We start from the raw sequence: 21,196 nt of genomic DNA, 5'->3' as shown, positions 1-21,196 counted from the left end.
CAGGGTGGTGGGGAGCCCCAGAGAACAAGAAGGTGGGTATCAGTGGCATGATCAGCACACTGGGAACAATCCCAAGAGGACTTCTGTGATCATGCCCCATCATAGTTGTATCCCAGGTTACAGAATGAAGAATTAGGTACAAAGAGCCATCTGCACTGTACATGGGAGTCCAAACTCACCCCTTTCCTGAGGTTTGGATTCATAAATGAAGAAAACAATAAAATAACACAAAAGTCACCTCAAATCTTCTCCCCTGGCGTGGCTTTTTTCAGGGTTCCTCCCTCCAGACTCCTGAGCTCATATCCTTCCTGAGGGAGAACCACCTCCCCCTCCCTTTTATTCAGGTGAGGTAGTAAAAGTCCCCTGAATTAGTGAGCCAGCAAAAGTGTATTTTGACCTGGGGCCAGCTAACAGGGTGGGGTATTTCATGCAAACAGTTGCCAGCTAAGGAAGGTTCAGACTTCCCTCATAGAACAACAGTGAGCTAAGCCCCCCATCCCTGCCCAAGGAGCAGGAGAGGAGAGTGCTTTTTTTTTCTTTTCCAGTGTGCTCTAGGCCAGATAAACGAATGTCCGTGAATATGAATGGGAACAGAAAGGCAGGAAGGGAGCAGTAGCGCATCTACACAGCGAGCCATTATTTTCAATAGCTGTCTTATGAGGGATTTGATATCACGGCTTTGCATTGTTCAAAATGCATATTATGGGGTGTATGAGATGAACAGAAGGACAACACTGTGTCTATAAGTATCATGTCAGCATGCACACGTGTGGCTGCTGCTCCTGTGTACCTTGGGAGAGAGGCACAGCTCTGCGGCAGACCAGAAGGCAGTACTGCTGGGTGCAGTTGTGTCTGCCTTTGCATCCGTGGGGCAGAGATAGGGCCCAAAGGACCCGTAGGTGGATGTGCAGCAGCAGTGCAGGCAGAGGGATGGTCCCCGGGATGGCAAGAACAATCCAGATCACCTCAGTTCCCCAAAGAACTCGCCGCCGGAGCTTTGTCAGAGAAAGCTCTTGTCATTCCTTCGCTCGGTGGGGAAGCAGCTGTTGGAAGAGTGAAACGGGCTGTGAAGAGAGAGGATGAGTAGAAGAAAGGCCCACGCTTCTGAATCCAATTCAGGCATGGGGCAGGCTTCAATGCACTGGCTTGGTCCCTTCTATTCTCCCTAGCATGGGACTTGCTTTTCTCCCTCCCTCCACTCAACAGAATGGGCCTCCAGCAAAGAGGGGCTGAAGGGGCGGGGGATTGAATTGCCCATACAAAGGCAGCTCCCTCTGATCCTATGGACACTCATCTTTTACACTCACACAAACGCTGACATCACATGACCCACAGCTGAGTGTGCTCCAGCCCGAGGTCTGATTGGTCACTGGCTCCTTTTTTGAAAGCCTAGGTGGCCGTGGCAACGAGGAGCAGGCCAGCCATACTTTCCCAGCCCCCAGAGAAGTGCCGCAGGCGCTGAAGAAAGGCAGGCGGCACGCACCAAGAAGCATCAAGTGGGTTGCCAGCCCTTCCCCAGGTACCTGCTTGTGTTAATTCCTAGTCCTCTTCTTTTCTGCTCAGACGTGTGAGTTGCAGTTAGCGTTGTGTCTGCCTCTGTGTGATGGGTGCATTGGGGGTCACTATTTGTGTTAACTCGCTTGTCCCATCACCCATCCGTTTCTTAATACCAGGAGAGAGAGCACTCCTGCGACCTTGCTCTGGGACCACACCACATCTGTAATTACACAGAACCTATTGCAGGAGGCCTTTAAAAAAATTCCATTTCCTCAGACTGGTGTGCAAGTGAGAGAGAATTGTAGTCACAACTTTCACATGGCTGAGTAAGAGAGAATTCAAGGCCAGATCCTCAGCAGGTGTAAAATGGTGTAAGTCAGCACAGCCTCAGTGACTTCAGTGTGGCTGCACCAACAGAGGGGCTGACCTGCATGCTTATTAAAATTAAAAGTGGCCTTTAGTGCAAGGTTTACTGTGAGACAGAGGGATAGCTCAAGACATAGCCACTGAAAAAGGCTTAAAAATACATACATGTTTCAGGGGGGTTTACTGGTAAGGGGAAAAATTAGGACTAGCAAGTGATGTCAGGTTGTTTTTTGTTTGCTTGATTGATCAAAATCCATCAGTAATTCCAGGACTTACAGTTAGGGTGGAAACGTGTTTCGGAGAAGGTGGATTTGGGCTTCAACAAAAGACACCTATCTTGCTGAAAGAGCTTCTCTTGAATACAATCACTTTGTGGTAGCACAGAGAAAAACCTGTCTTAGGTTCCATTCTTCTGCAACTTGGAGGAGGGGGTGAAAAAGGAAGAGGAATGATTCTAGGGAACCTGCTGTGGATTGTGAAGAATGCATTGTAAAGAAGGGGCTGTTTGAGAAATCTGAGGTGCAGAGTGCAAAACCGGAGGGTGAGTCCAATCAGCTTTGGTGTGGGGGACGGGACAGGAAGGACTCTTTTCAAGTACAAATAGAAATGTGATATGCAAAGGCAAAAATTCACAGAGCAGCATTTGTGAAAATGTGAGCAAGCAAATTAACAGCCTCACCCTGCAAGACACTTGAGATTATAAATTAACCCTCTCTTAGGGTTGCCTTCCATTCCAGAAGTGCCCCAGTTTGTTCTGATGGGGTGTTCTAGCCTATGAAAGAGGATGGTTTCAGTCCTGAATGTTTCATGTGACATCATGGGACATTATTTCACAATGTGATGATACTGTCACAATGCAAAGATCTTTCTGCTTGCAGCTTATTATTTATATTGCAGTAGCATTTTGAGAACCCAGCCCCCTATGCTAGGTGCTGTACATACACATAGTAAGAGACAGTTCCTGTCCCAAAGAACTTGTAGTCTAAATAGACCAAACAGCAGGACTACGTCTACACTGGCATGATTTTCCGAAAATGCTTTTAACGGAAAAGTTTTCCGTTAAAAGCATTTTCGGAAAAGCACGTCTAGATTGGCAGGATGCTTTTCTGCAAAAGCACTTTTTGTGGAAAAACGTCCGTGGCCAATCTAGACGTGGTTTTCTGCAAAAAAGCCCCGATTGCCATTTTCGCGATCGGGGCTTTTTTGCGGAAAACAATACTGTGCTGTCTACACTGGCCCTTTTGCGCAAAAGTCTTTCGGAAAAAGACTTTTGCCCGAACGGGAGCAGCATAGTATTTCCGGAAAAGCGCTGACGATCTTACATGAGATCGTCAGTGCTTTTCCGGAAATTCAAGTGGCCAGTGTAGACAGCTGGCAAGTTTTTCTGCAAAATCATCTGATTTTGCGGGAAAACTTGCCATTCGAGACACTGCCCAGTTGTATTGTTATTCCACATTTTACAAATGTGGAACTCAGGCACAAGATTTCCCCAAGATCACACAGGGAGTCTGTGATCTCCTGACCTGAGTGATAGTTCAGTGCCTTAACCACAAGACCTTGCTTCCTCCCTTGGTCAGTGAAGGATCAGAGATCCCTGTTTCACTGTAGTTGATAACAGTTCACCCCAAGCAGTTCTAAGTTTAGAGGCAAACTTGTACTCAATATAAGCAAGAACAACAAGGAGTCCAGTGGAACTTTTTAAAGACTAACAGATTTATTAGGGTATAAGCTTTTGTGAGATACAACTCTCACTTCTTCAGATGCTGAAGAAAAAAGAAAACAGAAAAGGAAGGTATACAGAGACAGGAGTGTGACATCATTGCTAATTAAATCAGAGTAGATGTGGCTCATCTGCAACAATGATGAGACTGTGAGAGTACCTGAATGGGAAATTACCTATTGCAATGTAGGCATGTGAATGTTTAACCAGTTAACCGGATAAGTTTAATGGGTGGGGGCTGGAGCCCTGGGGCAGGCAGGGGGCTGCTCCAGCCCCACTGGGGACCTGCCATGCCACGGAAGGGGCTGCTCCGGTGTTCCCCCGGCCTGCTGCCCTTTAATCAGTTAACTGGTTAAACAATATGTTTAAGTTTATGAATTAAGAGGGATTTTACATCCCTATTGTAATGTGAGAACCACTCCATATGTCTATGTAAACCTTTTTTTGGAGTGTCAGATTTGCATATGAATTCCAGCTCAGCCGTTTCTGGTTGCACTCTGTTTTTGAAGTTTTTCGCCTAAGAGTGGCAACTTGCAAGTCAAACATTGTGTGGCCATGGAGGTTAAAATGCTCCCCTGCTCTGTGTCCCTTCCTTTTCTTTCAGTATCTGAGAAAGTGAATTGTATCTCATTAAAGCTTATACCCTAATAAATCTGTTAGTTTTTAAAGTGTCACTGGACTCCTTGTTGTTTTTGCTGAAACTGACACGGCTACCCCTCCGAAACCTGTCAATATAAGCAGGTTCTCATGTTCCTTCATCCTTCTGTAGCATTCTCATGCAGCAGCCTACAAATAGGTGATAGTTTAATTTACATATAGAATATAGCTCTTCAATGGTTTTAAAGGTTAGGCAGCTGGTGAATTAAGACTACTGCCTATCATTCTGACTAATACAATCTCATTCTTTCCCTGTTCTCACCCCATATGTCTGTATCCACCTGTTGGCTCCTACCTTGTACTTGTGGGCTGCGTCTAAACTGGCATGATTTTGTGGAAATACTTTTAATGGAAAAGGTTTTCTGTTAAAAGTATTTCCGCAAAAGCGCGTCTAGATTGGCACGAATGCTTTTGCACAAAAAGTGCTTTTGCACAAAAACATCCGTGGCCAGTCTAGACACGATTTTGCGCAAGAAATCCCCGATCGCCATTTTGGCCAACAGGGCTTTTTTGCGCAAAACAATTCTTTCCTGTCTAAACTGGCCCTCTTGAGCAAGTATTCTTGCACAAGAGGGCTTTTTCCCAAGCAGGAGCGTGAAAGTATTTGTGCAAGAAGCACTGATTTTGTACATTACAAAGTCAGTGCTCTTGGGCAAAATCTTGACAGTCTAGACGCACCCATATTATAGACTCTTGAGGGTGGGGACTGTCAGTATTTGTACAGGGCTTAGCACAGTAACATCCCAGTGCATGACTATGGCTGCTGGGTAATAGTGCAATGCAAATAGTGCAATGCAAATAATGAATGAAATATGAAATTGAGTATCAACGCAGTTGCCAGTTGTATGCAGTCTTCAGTGTTTGAAATACTAGAAAGTAAGGATGAGTAACACACTTTCCACAAATGAATTGCCGGGAAGAAGCTACCAGCTGTGGCAGCTGAGCAGGGAGCAGCCATAGGATGAGGAAGTGTTGACAAGCAGTTTGGAATGGTAGGATGTGCACTTTAGCTGGGTGTTGCTGCTAAAATATTCAGCAATGAAATAGTTAACCATGTTTACAAATTAAATTTAGGTTCAGAATTAACAATCCACTGGGATTTCTTGGCCAGTTCTGCCCCCTTAGTGCAGACACCACAGCTATCGTTTATGCTTGGTTCGTATTTTCAAGGTGTTTTTGGTAAGCATAAGAGCTAGGGAAAGAAGGGATAGAAGTTCTGGAGCAGAGATTGGATTCTACTGTGAATTCTGCTGTCACAGAACATATGGGATTCTAGCAGCCCGTGTTCTAGCCTGTAAATTCTAGTGTTCACCGGCAGTCAAATAGTTCTATTGACATGGAAGTTTTGGGGTCTGGGAAAGAGCTACAAAAAAAACCTTGCCATACTGGCTGGCAAGGCCAAGAATTGAATAGACTATGTGAGGATACTATAGGGCTTCCACCCTCCTGATTTCACCTGGAGTTTCCCAGAATTGGGCTCTACCTCCCAGCTGGAGGCTACTGAAGCCAAAATGAGAGATTTTAAATGGCTAAAAGTCTGATGGCATACCAGAGGCTGGCCCTGTTTCACTCCCAGAAGTGGCGGGCACATCTCTGTGGACCCTGGGAGGACCAGAGGATCTCTATCCACTTCCCCTGCCCCAAGCACTGATACCACAGCTCCCATTGGCCGGACACCTGAGGACAGGGGCAGCATGCGCAGCCATTTCCCTCCTCAGGAGTCCTAGGGATATACCAGCCACTTCTGGGTGCTGCACAGAGCCAGGGCAGGCAGGGAGCTTGCCTTAGCCCTGCTACATCGCCAACAGGAGCCACCTGAGGTAAGTGATACCTGGCTGGAGCCCATGCCCCTTTCCCCCTCCCTCACCTAATGCCCAGCCTGAAGCCCCCTCCTGAACCCAAACTTCTTCCCAGAACCTATTCCCCCTCCATCCTAGTCCTCTGCCCCAGCTCACCCAGAGCCCCCTTCTACCACTCTTCAAACCCCTGGGCTCCAGCCCAGGGTCTACACCCCAAGCCCTGGCCCCATCCTAGTGAAAGTGAGTGAGGGTGGGGAAGAGCAAATGAAGGAGGGAGGCGGTTGGAATTAAAAGGGGTGGGGCCGTGGAGAAGAGTACAGCCTCTGAAAAGGGGCAGGGAAGGAGATGGGTGTGATTAGACCATTGACAGTTCTAGGATACTGTTAAGAAGTAGGCCCTATGTGGTGATGTTTGTGAAGGAACATCTATTAAGTGTATTATCCTCATATTTATTTTGCAATGGATCCTTGAGAAGTCATCTTCAGAAAACAGCTTTTTTTTTTTTGCTTTTATACCATTGGCCTGGATTTGAACTAATGATCAAGAAATAGAAGCCCATGACCAATTCCTTGAGCCCTGTTATCCTATATCACCTTATCTTTGCTTAGTACTAAATGACTCATCTATCACTTATTTTAAATGGCTTCTTTTCCTCAGTGGTATTTTAACAAAAGAAAAGTGTTTCACGCAGCGTTGCCAAGGCTCTCAACTTTTATTACACGTCTCATAATTAGGCATCTACCAAATTCACAGACATGCAAAATGCATCACAGTCTGTGAAATCTGGTGTCCTCCCATGAAATCTTGCCTTTTGTGTGCTTTTACCTTGTACTGTACAGATTTCATGGAAGAGACCAGCTTTACTCAGTTGGAGGCTCTGATCCAAAAGGGGGATCATAAGGTTATTTTAGGAGGGTCAGGGTACTGCTAGCTTTACTTCTGTGCTGCCTTCAGAACTGTGCACCTGGAAAGCAGTGGTTGTAATATTGGCTAGGTGCCCAACACTGAAGGCATGCCGCCAGCAACAGTGCAAAAGTAAGGGTGGCAATACCACACCCATGTTGCCTTTACTTCTGTACTGCTGCTTTCAGAGCTGGGAGGCCAGGGAGTGGTGGCTGCTGACTAACAGCCCAGCTCTGTAGGCAGCTGCACAGAATCAAGGATGGCGATACCATTCCATGCCCTCCTTTCTTCTGTGCTGCATCTGGTGGTAGCTTTGCCTTCAGAGCTGAATTCCTGGCCAGCAGCCGCTGCTATCCAGCTGCCCAGCTCTTAAGAAAATGTTGTTGCCAGTGGCTGTACAGAAGTAAGGGTAGCAGTACTGCAACTCCCATACAATAGCCTTGTGACCCCCCAAACAATTGCTTTTTGGGTCAGGACCCCTACAATTACAACACGGTAAAATTTCAGATTTAAACATAGTAAATCATGACAGTTATCATTTTTAAAATTCTGTGACTGTGAAATTGACCAAAATGGACAGTGAATTTGTAGGGCCCTATCCATAATATTTGATAAGTTTCTTAGGAACCCAGCATCTGGAGTTTTCTGATTATGAGTCTTTTTTGTTTGTTTGTTTGTTTGTTTGTTTGTTTATAAACAAAAAGAGAAGAGCTTCAGAATGTGACTCTATTGGACTCTGATGGCTCAGAAGCCAGATGGTTAATGAATGGAGTCCAGCATAAGTGGTTTTTTTAAATGTCATGATTGTAAGGCCTGACTCTTAGGCTACGTCTAGACTGGCATTATTTTCCGCAAATGCTTTTAATGGAAAAGTTTTCCGTTAAAAGCATTTGCGGAAAAAGCGTCTAGATTGGCACAGACGCTTTTCCGCAAAAAAGCCCCGATCACCATTTTCGTGATCGGGACTTTTTTGCGCAAAACAACTCTGAGCTGTCTACACTGGCCCTTTTGAGCAAAAGGACTTTTGCCCGAACGGGAGCAGCATAGCATTTCCGCAAGAAGCACTGATTTCAGACAGTAGGAAGTCAGTGTTCTTGCGGAAATTCAAGCGGCCAGTGTAGACAGCTGGCAAGTTTTTCCGCAAAAGCAGCTGCTTTTGTCGAAAAACTTGCCAGTCTAGACACAGCCCTAGTGTTTTTAATGTTTGAGTTTAGCAAAAGTGTTCTTAAACAAACCAAGATAGACCCTGACCACTTTATTTAATTAGGATTTACTTCGTTTTCCTGCTGGGTCAAACAGGTAAAATCTGCTGAATTTCAAGTTGGGGCAGCATTGTAAAGTAATCTGAGACCGAGCTACAAATCCATTCCAGGCAGTAAGCAGGAATTTCAACTCTGTATGTGTCTGTTATGTTCCTTTTAACTGGGGAAACTAGCACAAGAGAAGAAAGGCCATCTCAGCGAATCACTCAATAATTTGTCTTTTCTGGTATTTTATGGAATAAACACACTGTCTCTCAATGAGAAAGTTGGTTTGACTTGTTCCTTGTGCTGATTGCCTGATGTAAATATCTTTGGCAAATGATGATTATAACAACAAGGGTTAATGAGGATGTATGCTATTGATTGGAGGAGTTGACACTTGTCGGTTTGTAGCACTGGTGATTGAGGTGGAATGATTTGTCACGAGATGATTTAAGTGCTAATGAGGAGCCAATGGCCTGGAGAAGTCCTGATTAATTGCACATTACCAAAAGAGGTGTGTGGTCATTATGACTATTCTAATGGTAACCATGTGAGGCATAGTGATAGAAATGTAGCCCTGTTAGTCTGGTCTATGATTTGTTGCCTTGTGTGATATTGCTGATGTGTTGTGGCAGCATAGCAATAGCCATTTGGAAGGTGAGTTTGGCAACCTGAAAGGCTAGAGACCCCAGCCCCCTTTTTTAATGAAATGCAGATGTTCCTGACACTTGCTCAGGAAACTCTGCTTTCCCTGGGTGCATGGATCTTCAAGCACTGGTCAGTTCCAGAATTTGGGGCCCCCCAATCTAAATAGGCTAATGTAAGCTATAGAGAATGGGGGCTCCAGTTGCTACTTAGCTGCATCTACAGGAGAGCCTAGAGTTTTCAACCTGCCCTTGTTTTTAAGGCTGTCTTCCTGCCCTGTGCTTCTGTTCATTGCAGCACCTGTAGCCAGCGTGGCCGTCTCTCTCTACCATGTGGTTACTTTCAGGCTGCGTAGGTGCTACTTCAAAACAGCACTGTCTGCTGAATCCAGTTTCATCTTCTTGAGGCTGCAGCCATCCCCATGATGCTCCAACCCCAAGGAGGCTCAAGGTCAGTTCCTGATCCTTGGTCTCTGGCACGTCAGTCTGTTATTTCTCCTGGAGGAAGGCGGACCCGAGTGGCAATAGGATTTCTATCTTTGCCTGCCTCCCACTCCAGATCATACCTCTGCTCTTGTAATAGAACCTAGCCTCTTACAACAGGGTGAGGGAACCTTTTTGGGTTAGGGGCCACTGACCCACAGAAAAATGAGTCGGGGGGGGCACACAACTGAGAAACAAAACAAAAACAAACAAAAAACCCTCACTGATGTGGCCCCAAAGGAGAAAGACGCTCCCCACGTTCCCCTTGCACATCCGAGCCTAGGGTGGCCCAGCCTACTAGATTTGGTGGGGGGAGGGGCTGCAGTGACAGCACTGGCTCTGCAATGCTTGGGGGGAAGGGCACTGATACATAGAGCTCCTCATCGGCACAATCTTAAAGTGCTTTACAGAGTTGGTCATTACCACTCCCATTTTATAGGTGGAGAAGCTGAGGTGGAGGGGTGCAGGGTACCTGCAAACATGGGCAAAGCTTGACGCACACTTTCTAGACAGGAGCAGCTGGCTGGCTCAGACTGGGGCCATTGGAGATGGTGAGAAGAAGGGAAAGTGTTAACTGAAAATATCCAAGAGACTGCTACTGGGGCTAGCACCGGCTCTGTCAGTGCAGCATCTAATCAGGGGGATCTGACACCCAGTGATTGCTCTGGTAAATTGACCCATTATTTGCAGTTGTCTGTCAGGGCCCTTTCCAATTTGTCTGATTAAGGGGCAAAGAAAGGAGTGTTTCCTCTCTCCTTTTTAACAAGGCTTCCTCAGGCGTATGGACAAAATTACAAATAAAACAAATCTGTACACTAGGAGATTGGCTTCCTAGGTATTGTGATGCCTCTGTACTGTGCATGCTTATTTTTTCCTGAAGCAAAAAAAGCCTGGTTCCTGTTGCTGGTACTCGGGGTGGGTTCCACGGGGAGGTTTAAGCCTTGCAGTGCTGAACATTACAACATTTCACTTTCAGGTGCCTAGCAAATGAGGGTGTTGCTCAGCTAAGCTGAGTTCCGGGTCCTAGGCTCCCTAGCCAATGTATGGGGAGAGACAGAGCTGTCCAAGAAAGGTGAGGAGTTGCTAAGCTAGCCCAGGGGAAATGCTGAGGAGTAAGAGGTGTGGATGTGAATTCTGGGTCGCAGAGTGGCTGGAATTTGGTGTCTAAGTGGTTTCTCATGGGAGCAAGTGAGGCGCTAGTCTTGCTTCACATAAAACCGAAGGGTGGGAGCCCAGCGCCACTGAGTCTCTTGTTGAAGAGAGTGTTTGGAACCCGGGGACTGATCCTGTGGCCTCCCTACTCTCAGGAGGGGCTCTTAAGCTATGGACTAGGTCACCCCCGCTCTTGAGCCCACTCATTTTCTTATTTATCCCCAGTGGAACAGCGTCAACAGGAGCCTTTGAGGGAGCCCTATGTTAGAATAAGCCATGGCTCAGTGGTTAGTGCAGTCTCCTGTGACGGTGGGGACCCCTGTCGAATAGTTTCTCCTCCCCTTGGCCAGAGATGGGAGAATGGCACAAGGTCTCCCACATCCCAGGGGAGGGCTCTAAGGTGAGCATCACTTTTTTCAGCCAGATCTTGAATGGCATCAATTCTGGTAGGCATGCTAAGAGGCCATCTAAAAGCTCAGCCCCATGTGCACCAGAGGTCTCGAAGGCCTGTCTTCACTCAGTTCATGAATTGCTGTCTGGCTTAAGTAGGAGATAGGTGTCCGGGCACGCAAAGGGCGGCACAGCCGTGCATGTGCCCAGGGCGGAAAGGTAGGCTCTTCTTATGGTCTGGCTCTGGATAGGCTGAAAGTTTGTCTGTTTTCACCAGCAGAAGTTTGCCCTGTAAAAGATACTGCCTCACCCACCTTGGCTGCGTCTAGATTGGCAAGATTTTCTGGAAATGCTTTTAACGGAAAAGTTTTCCGTTAAAAGCATTTTCGGAACAGAGCGTCTAGATTGGCACGGACGCTTTTCCGCAAAAGCACTTTTTGCAGAAAATCGTCCGTGCCAATCTAGACGTGTTTTTCCGCAAAAAAGCCCCAATTGCCATTTTCGCGATCGGTGCTTTCTTACGGAAAACAAATCTGAGCTGTCTACACTGGCCCTTTTGCACAAAAGCTTTGCGCAAAAGGGACTTTTGCCTGAACGGGAGCAGAATAGTATTTCCGCAAGAAGCACTGATTTCTTACAGTAGGAAGTCAGTGCTTTTGCGGAAATTCAAGCGGCCAGTGTAGACAGCTGGCAAGTTTTTCCGGAAAAGCGGCTGATTTTCCGGAAAAACTGGCCAGTCTAGACACAGCCCTTGTGTGTATTCAAGGTGAAGAGGCCCAATTATACTTTAGAAATCTTGGAGAGGGAGGGAGATGATTGGGAAGTAGAGGGGTGTGTTAAGTGGGTTTCAGATTGTTGTAATAAGCCATGAATCCAGTGTCCATCTCTGTTCAGTCCATGATTTTTAGTAACTAGCAAAATTATGAATTTAAGCTTCCAGAATTGTCTTTGAAGATGTAGTGCAGGTTTCCTTTGAGAATAAGGATTGATAGGTCCCATACACAGCGATTGCTTTGTGAAAAGTATTCACCCACCGCCACAGGGAGGTGGTGCTTGTCTTTTCTCATTTCCTTTGAAAATTCATGGGCATCTGGTAGCCTAGTTGTGGGAAAGATTGGTTCTGCTGTGAGGGCAGGGCAGTGGGCTTGATGATCTCTCAAAGTCCCTTCCAGTTCTTGTATTCTGTGATTCTGTGAAGGCTTTGCCTTCCCAAACCTCCAGGTATGGCCCCACCCACACTATGCCCCCAGAACACCTGCTGTAAGCGTTCTGGGGGCAGAGTGTTGCTCCCATCTCTTCCCCTCCCCATGGTGTGGGAGGGGCACACTCAGAGCACTGCCCTGCCTCCTCCCCTCCCCATGGTGTGGGTGGAGACTTAGCAAAGGGGATGAAGCTGTAAGTAGGGCTGGGGGTCTGACTCCTCCAGCCCGAGCTGCACTGACCACCCATGTGCAAATTAATTTAAGAGCACAGGTTCAGGTGCACTACATGCTGTGTGATAGGCATTTGTAGGATCTTGAGAGGTGTGTTGTGAAGCAGGTATTGATCGTTGTAGCAGTGGAGATATAACTGCAGGATTTGCAGCTCTTCTTCTGTCAGGGGCTGGTGCCACTTTGAATGTATATGTCCTGCTTGGTCTGTCGGGAGCTTCCGATGATGAGGTGGGGGTTGATTGAAGGCCAGAAATGAGAGTTCAGGACAGATTTCTTTCACAATGCAGTTCCCATTGAATATTGGTTCTAACTGTCTGATGTTATATTGCCTGGCTTCCAGTGTGGAGTGGCAGGTGACAACTAGAGGCGTGTTTGTTCAGTGAATAGGGTTGCAATTGGCTTGGACTTCTTCTTGGGGCACAGGCTGTGGTATCAGAATGCCTGGCTGCAGATAACAGGCTTCTTGGTGTAGTCAGGATGGCTGACTGGATCTGTGAAGGCAAGTGTGGTGATTTTGCCTCCAGAAGAGTTAATCAAGCCCTGGTGGTAAGCTCTGAGTCTCAGCACCTCCTTCATGGGGCTGCAGTTTGAGGGGAAAGTCTTTTTTTGCCCTGCTTTTCAGTTGGGGGCCACATCTGTGAAGGTGTTTTCTTTTGTTTTATGTGGCACCCAGCTAATTTTTCTGAGACAGTAGCCCCTGACCCAAAAAGATCCCCAGCCCTACTATAGAGTGTATGTCATTGATGGGTGGCTCTTACTGAAGTTATGGAAATCCAGAGGAGTTCAAGTCGTCTGTCCAGATGAGGTTGAAAATGTCATGGATGGTTTTGTGATGCCTGAACATAAGATTGGAAGCCAGGTGAGAGTTGTTTTTTATTCCTGGCACTAATACCACTCCCACTCAGGCCTCAGGCAAGTCACTTAAATTTTTCTATGCTCATTTCCCCGCCAAGTGTAATGCGGGGATGCTAATTCCCAACATGATTGGAGGGTGGAAAATAAGTTAATTAAATGTTTCAGAAATCTTTGAAGATGAAAAGTATTTGACATACAGTAAGTAGCATACACAATACAAAGGTGCATCTCACAGGGCCACTGACTAGCAAAGAAGCAGCTCTAAGGAGGGGTGTTGGATCTATCTTTTAATTACAGGTTTGTGTCAATTATCCCTTCAGTGTCCTGTCTCCTCCTGGCTATCTAGTGAATGACACTGTAACAAATGGTGGAGGTAGCCAGGGGAAAGCTTGTCAGGCAAGTGTTTAGTAGGCATTGGCTTTTCAGAGCAATTCAGTGGGTGCTTGCACTTAGATCAGCTTGAAATAAATTTAGACTCAGTTGCCCTCTTGGTGTCCTAAACTTTGTGCCCCTTGACACACAGGGCAAACCCAGAAGCTTTCCCTGGTCCCAGGCAACATTGCAAGTGGGTCAGTCTGGCACAAACAGTTCCCTGCTGTGATGAGCTGTCAAGATGCAGAGGTTCTTTCTGGTATGTACCCTTCAGCTGGCATCAAAATAGATCTGCTCTGGTGGCCCCAGAGACATATGCTCACATGAGAGCTTGCCATAGGGACAAATGGGAGACCCAGACTAAAAACTGCTACTTGTCCTGAATTGTACAGGTCCTGGAAGGCAGGCTTATGGGAGGTGAAGTGTCTCAAATTTAGTTTAGAGGGGAAAGGCTGGAGTAAATCCGCTCTGTATGACAGGATGTGGCAGTGCTAGATTGGTATGCCACTGTATTGTACTTTCTGTTCCAAGTAAAATTTCCAAAGGTGCCCAACATATGTAGGCAGGTAAGGCCCTTCTTCCAATGTACCTCACTCCAAATCTGCAGCAAGCCCTGCTATGTATATGCTGGGCCTCTCAACAGCTCTGCCAATGCACCTCCACCTAGACCTACGGCTATATCTACCCTGGAAAGGTTTGGTGACAAAAGTGCAGTTGATATGCAAAAGTCCCAAACTGAAAACTCGCCAAACCTGTTTTTCTGCCACCCATTGTCCACATTTTATGGTTAGCTCCCCAGTCAACAGAAAAAGCAAAGCAATGTGGGGAAGCATCCCACAATGTCTGGCATCTCCTTCAGTCGCTAAGCACTGTGGGAATTCACAACATAGTGCTAGTTTGGGAATGTGAAAAATGGCCCATCAGGCACCTCTTTGCTTCCCAGCCCTCACCAAGCTTTCGACTTACTTTCATGCCACTTGAATGACAGTCCTTGCTGCCTGGTACTCCAGCATCTGCTGTGAGAAATCCTGGATCCCAGACTTCTCTCCCATGTTGTGTTCAATGTGCGTAGGACATCACGCATTGCAGCAGAGCTACTTATGCGCTTAACTACATGACTGTCTACTGTAACAGGAGGGGAGAGACAAAAACCCCTCACCGAGCTGGAAGTTTTTTGCTGCCAAAACTGGGTGCTTGTTGTGACTTGTCACATTGCAATGTGAACGCTTCCCAGGTTTTGTCATTAAAAAGGGATGTTTCGGTGACAAAACTTGCCAATGTAGACAAGGTCTGTTCTGAGCCCACAATACTGATAATGCACCTCAGTTCTGACTCTGTGTTATATCTTCCTGCCCAGCCAAGGGGCACCCATTCTCCTAGTACTGACAGGGAGACCTCTGCATCTTGCATGTAGGAGAGACAAGGCAGGTGAGTTAATATCTTTAATTTGGACCAACTTCTGTTGGTGGAAGAAGCTCTTCTTCCAGTCTGGGAAAGATTCTCCTCTGATACCTGACCTACACTAGGAAATTAAGTGAGTATAACTCTGTCACTTAGGGGTGTGAAAAGTCCACACCCTTGAGCAATCCAGTTAAACAGACCTAGCCCTTGATGTGCACAGCACTAAATGAATGAGAAGACTCTCCTGTGATGGACCTCTGAGGGAGGTGGGCTACCTATATCAAGGGAGAAGCTCTCCTGTCAGTACAGGAAAGGCCTTCACAGTTGCAGCAATGCAGATGTGTAGGTGTGGCAGCTCAATGCAAGGTGAGACAGATTGTTAAACAGAGGAGATTGACACATGCTTTAAAAACAATAAAAACCACTTAAATGGAGTGGACACTTATCTGCAATCAGAGGACAAAAGAGGGCTAGTAGGTGATGAGAACATAAGTTTCAGTGTTAGCAGAGTTTGTCTCCAGCAGAGTTCCCAGGCCTGTCTTCTACAGGTGAAACAAAAAAAGCAGTCATGTAGCACTTTAAAAACTAACAAGATGGTTTATTAGGTGATGAGCTTTCATGGGGCAGACCCACTTCTTCAAATCATATTCTGAAAGTGAGGTATTCACAAGATGTTTACTTACAAAATAATATAGAATAAAAGGAAGCCTTTATAATTTTGAAGTGGGTCTTTGCCCACGAAAGCTTATGCTCCAATAAATCTGTTAGTCTATAAGAAGCCACAGGACTGCTTGTCCCTTTAGAATTCGTGAGTCCAGCCCCACCAAAATCTTGTGTCTTTTTAAAATCATGTGGGATTCTTTTATTTACCCTCTAGTTTTGTTTTTTGTGTGTTTGTTTTGAAGTTTTGATAAAGGATATTCCCAGGGCTTTCTCCATAACCGTGCAGGCCAAAAGCCTGTTTTTTCAGTGAAAGGTGAAATTCCCAAGTAACACTGGGCCTCTTGGAGCTTTGAAAAAACACCCCAAATTGTCAGTTGATTGGGAATAATTGTATTGCTGGCTGATTCCTCCTGCCTAACTCATAGTGCCCAGTACCAGTTCAGAACAGGCACAAGAGTCTGCCTGTGCTACCCTGGGGAGCCTCATGAGTTAGTGTATTTACCACATGCTTTCTCCCATGATCTATGTGCAACAGGCTGGAAGATCATTGGTCCTGCTTGCCCTGCCTGTCAGGCAGATGTTTAAATCAGCAACTGATGTATCGGCTTTTGGATTAAGCTGTTTAAAATGGATTTCCAGAGGGGCCCCTCTGTTTGAGCTTTGATGTGCAATTTCAAGCAATTTTCCTTGTAGTTTTATCTCTTGTTCAGCTATTTGCAGGTCCATAGACAGCGCGAAATGTACTTCCTCCAGAGCAGTAGCCCAGCCCATGGTGCTGCTGCTGGACGAATATTCCGTAGATCAGGGGTTGGCAAACTTTTCAAACCAAAGAGCCAAACTATGTCAAAATTCAGAACAAGTGGTCAACAAAGAGCCTCATAAGAAGGCCCATTTGCATGACTGAAAATGTATAACTTAATATTATTAATAATTTACATGATTAATAATAGCATCAATGAAACGTATTCACAGACTTTATTAAATGGGGCTTCTGCTGCTGCATCTTTTTGCACATTTGAAGTTTACAGCATAACTGGTCAAATCCAGGTTCACGCACACCTGCCAGCTACAGGAGTAATTTTGCATTTTTTAAATTTTGATTTTTTTCATTTTAATTTAAAAAGTTGCATGTATTTTGGGAATGACAAAAGAGCCATGTTTGTTCCATACCGAGCCATATGTGGTTCAAGAGCTATATATTTCAGACCCCTGCTATAGACAATGGAGATAAAGGAAAGGGGTAAGAGCAATGAGTTTATTTAGGGCCAACCCCCTGCTTTCCTCCATGGGCCTGATCTAAATCCATTTAAGTCTTCAGTGGGGTTTGGAACAGACCTGGTGTTTCTAAAGAAGAGATTGCACTGATGCAGATGGTGGTGCAGGAATCAAGTCTTTGGCATGCCTGAGTGCTATGCCAGGAACTGTGGAATGAGCATCAATGCCTGGTATGCTGCCTTGTTACAGCTGTGTTCTTTAAAGGTACCTATGTCCTAGAACAGGGGTGGACTTATTACAACATAACTCCCAAAATAACTATTTTGAAATAAGCTTATTCGCCAAGGAAAGCAGGAGTACAGATTTTGAAATAATGGGCTTGATAGTTTGAACACTCTGCTTATTATTTTGAAATAAGGGGAGTTATTTTGAAATAACTCCCTAGCATAGACCAGAGCTAAGAGGCTTGCAGGTCTGCACCTCTTCCACAGCTCCCATTGGCCAGGAACGGTGAACCCCAGCCTCTTGGAGCCACAAGCGGTACCTGCAGATCCTCAGGTAAACAAAGTGTCTGAGGCCCGCCAGGGGCTCATCCTGACAAGCCACATCCAGTACTCAGGGCACTTATTGCTCACCCCTGCTCTAGAAACACTTCCTTCCTTGGATGCCTCTCCTCCCCCAAATTTCCAGGCCTGTTGAATATATGTTTTGTATGCAGCAAATTATTTAGATAATTGTCCTTATTTGCTATTGATTTTAAACTCCCAAGGGTATTGATCTTTATAATAAAAGAAATTGCAAAACAAAAAATAAATCCCTGTTCCTTTATAGAAAAAATGGTCTGGTAGCACTTTATAGACTAACAAAACATGTAGATGGTATCATGAGCTTTCGTGGGCACAGCCCACTTCTTATAGAGTGTCTGTAATAGTTACTTACTATTCCAGTAGCCTGGAGGGTCCCCAACCACAGTGAGCTTGTTCTAGGCCCTGTATATGTTTCTATCAAAAGACAAACTCGGCTCTGAAGGACGTTGTCTAATAGACAAAACAGACAAAGATTGGGAGACAGGCTGTGATATTATCCCCGTTGCATAGTGTGGGGACTGATTTAAATAACATGCCTGAGGTCAGATAGGAAGTCTGTGGCGCAGCTGGAAATTGTACCCAGATTTTCTGAGTTTTACTCCAGTATCTTAACCAAAAGCCCTTTCCTGCCTCATCTGCAAGCATGTTCCGCTGAGGATCCATGATAGCTGAGAGATCACAAAAAGGGCATGCTTGGGCATCACCCTGGAGCTGGAGGCTACAGTGGGGTTGGCTGGCAGGAGCCCAAATAAAGAATTGCTATTAAGGTTGTCAGTGCTCCTTCTTAATCTCACCACAGAGGGCTTTTATTACCTCTTGCTCATAGGGCAGATGTTTTCTAATTCCATCTGCAGCTCAACTTCCATGAGTACAAGTTGAACCTCTATAGTCCAGCACTCTCTGATACAGCAACATTCATGATCCAGCATGATTTTAGTTAGCCACATGTCCACTTATTATGGGTGTAGCCATGTTTCCTGCAGTCCCATAAAGTTTGTTTACAGCCACCAGTCCAGGCAGGCTCTGTGTTCTGTGCTGTTGTTTAGTTCTAATTTACCCCTAACTGCCTTCTACAAGCCAAGTAAGTAGTGGAAATGTTGGTTATGCTACTAGACAATATTGACCTCCTGTGGTTCAGTAAATTCTCTGGTTCGGTACCAGTCAGATCCTAAGGATGCCAGGGGAGGAAAGTGATCGAGGAACCTACAGGTCTGTTAATTTGACCTCAATCATATGCAAAGTTTTAGAACAGATTTTGAAAGAAAATAGTAGTTATGAATTTAGGGCACATCTACACAGCAGGGCAAAAGTCAAATTAAGCTATGCAACTTCAGCTATGTCAAAATAGCTTAATTCTGCTTTAGGCACTGTCTACACAGCAGGAAAAGCACTCTTCTTCCAACTTCCCTTACTCCTTGCAAAATGAGGGTTACAGGAGTTGGGGTAAGAAGTCCTCCAGCTTGCCATTATTTCGAAATAACATCCATTATTCTGAAATAATGCTGCAGTGTAGACATACCCATAGAGTTTAATGATAAATGGGATAAAAAAGCAGCATGGCTGTAAATAGGTAGATTGTGCCAGACCAACCTGATCTCCTTCTTCACAGAACACTAGAACTAGACGGGACCTCGACACGTCATCAAGTCCAGTCCCCTGCCCTCATGGCAGGACCAAGCACCATCTAGATCAAGGGTGGGCAATAATTTTTGCCCGGGAGCCACTTCAGAAATTTTTGAAGTATCCCCGGGCCACCCTGGAAGGGGCGGTGCCTAAACAGGAAGGGGTGGGGCCTAAATGGGAAGAGGCGGGGCTCCTCGCAGGGCCAGGAAAGGGCAAAGGAAGTTTCACACCGCTCCCCTGCCCCCAGGCCCTGGTTGGCCTGGAGGCGGGGCAGCAGCAGGGCCTCCACCGGCCGGATCAACATACTTGGCGGGCCGGATCCAGCCCACGGAGGCCCTTTTGCCCACCCTGATCTAGATCATCCCTGATGGATGTCTGTCCAAACTGATCTTAAATATCTCCAGTGATGGATATTCTACAACCTCCCTAGGCAATTTATTCCAGTGTTTACCCACCCTGACAGGAAGTTTTTCCTAATGTCCAACCTAAACCTCCCTTGCTGCAGTTTAAGCCCATTGCTTCTTGTCCTGTCATCAGAGGTCAAGGAGAACAATTTTTCTCCCTCCTCCATGTAACACCATTTAGATACCTGAAAACCGCTACCATGTCCCCTCTCAGTCTTCTCTTTTCTGTGGTGGGGCTGCTCTGAGACCTCTGCACACCAATCAGCTTCTGCTCTGCCACGCACCCGGGGAACTCCCAGCCCTAGTGCCAGTGCAGCTGCCTGCCACATGGCCCTGGTACTCCCCACCCAAACCCATGAGCAGCAGCAGCTGCTTCCCTTCCAGGTGCAAGGAAGGTCAGTGCTGCTGCTGAGGAGGTAGGAGAAAGAACTATTTTTTGTGAGCACCGCACAGACCCACACTGTAAAGTGAACCCCAAAAGAGCCATTTTAGATCTCTCACGATCCATAGGTTGCCAGTCCCTGGTCTGAGCACTTGTGGGGTTTCTCTCCCGTGTGGATTTTCAGATGTGAAATGAGGGAGGACTTCCATATGAAACTTTTTCCACAATCTAAACCCTTATGGGCTCTGTCTACTATGTGGACGGCCTGATGTGTAATCAGGGCTGACATCTCTATGAAACTTTTACCACAGTCTAAGCACTTATGGGGTCTCTCGCCTGAGTGTCTTCTCTCGTGTGCTGACTTCCAATTCAAAAAGTTCCTGCCCCTCTCTCCAATAAATATTAACATCAGAGCTATTAATGACTCTTTGAGAAGACAAGGAGGAGTCCTGTGATTTTGTAAAGACTAACAAATTTATTTGGACATATGCTTTCATGGGCAAAAACCCACTTTATCCAAAGTAGCTTTTTGCCCATGAAAGCTTATGCCAAATAAAAGTCAGTCTTTGATGCATCATAGGATTCCTTGTTTTTGCAGATACAGATGAACACGGCTACCCCTCTGATTCTTTGAGAAGATGGGGATTAACAGGAGAACTGAAAGCTGTATAAGGAACTGGTTGAAGGGGAGACTATAATACTGTGGTCACCAACCAGTAGATCAGGATCTACTGGCAGATCTTAGAGCCTTTGACAGGTGATCCTGACAGGTTTGGCCTGGAGGCTGTTGAGTGCTGGCATTTCATCTGCCCTCTTAGCACTGCTGTGCTGGCTGCTCGGGCCCTCTGCCTTGGAGTTGCCCCCCACCCCCAGGAGCCTTTTGCTTGCTGTGCAGGGCAAAAGAGGAGGGGGTGCTGATGTACGGGTGCCCCTCCCCCTACTCTGTACCCCATCTCCACAGAGCAGGGTGGGGGGTAGGGATGGAGAGAGTTTGCTGGCTGCTATTGGGAGTGGTGCAGGGCTAGAATAGGGGTAAGTCTGCCTTAATCCCCTTCACTACCTGTGATAGGCAGTGCCCAGCTGGAGCCTGCATTCCAAACCCTAGCCCCAGTCCTGAACCTCTCCTGCACCCCAAACTCCTGCCCTAGCCCTGAGTTCCCCAACACCCAAACTGCCTCCAAGAGCCTGCCCCCTGAATCTCCTCCTGCACCTCAACTCCCTGCCCCAGGCTCAGCTCAGAACCCCTGCATGCGCCAAATCCTTTAGCCCAAGAGCAGAGTCAGCATTTCCCTCCCCAGGACCCCAGCCTAACAAAAGTGAATGAGGATGGGGGTAGGAGGGAGGATGGAGTGAGCAAAGGCAGGGCCGTGGAGAAGGGGTGGGAAGGAAGCGGGGCAAGGTTTGAG

General features: G+C 46.4%; 1 protein-coding gene across 10 annotated transcripts in view; it reads left to right on the top strand.

Moving 5' to 3' along the window:
- Positions 1-21,196, top strand: part of RASSF7 (Ras association domain family member 7) — a 121,892-nt gene that overhangs the window by 11,966 nt on the left and 88,730 nt on the right. For 2 of the 10 annotated variants that reach the window (XM_089778701.1, XM_089778700.1), the window contains exons 3-4: positions 10,290-10,385; positions 13,667-13,774. The exons of 3 other annotated variants lie outside the window; for them this stretch is intronic. In XM_089778701.1, the coding sequence (XP_089634827.1) occupies positions 10,357-10,385; positions 13,667-13,774 (137 nt within the window). In that variant the 5' untranslated portion in view covers positions 10,290-10,356. Of the gene's footprint in view, positions 1-1,393; positions 1,520-10,289; positions 10,386-13,666; positions 13,775-21,196 lie in introns of all 10 variants that reach the window. 5 more of the 10 variants (XM_089778704.1, XM_089778703.1, XM_089778707.1 and 2 more) reach the window with 3 other exon arrangements.

This window comes from Pelodiscus sinensis, chromosome 5, assembly GCF_052426305.1.
Source record: "Pelodiscus sinensis isolate ZL-2025 chromosome 5, ASM5242630v1, whole genome shotgun sequence".
Lineage (NCBI taxonomy): Eukaryota > Metazoa > Chordata > Testudines > Trionychidae > Pelodiscus > Pelodiscus sinensis.
This window is presented reverse-complemented; position numbering and strand designations above follow the sequence as displayed.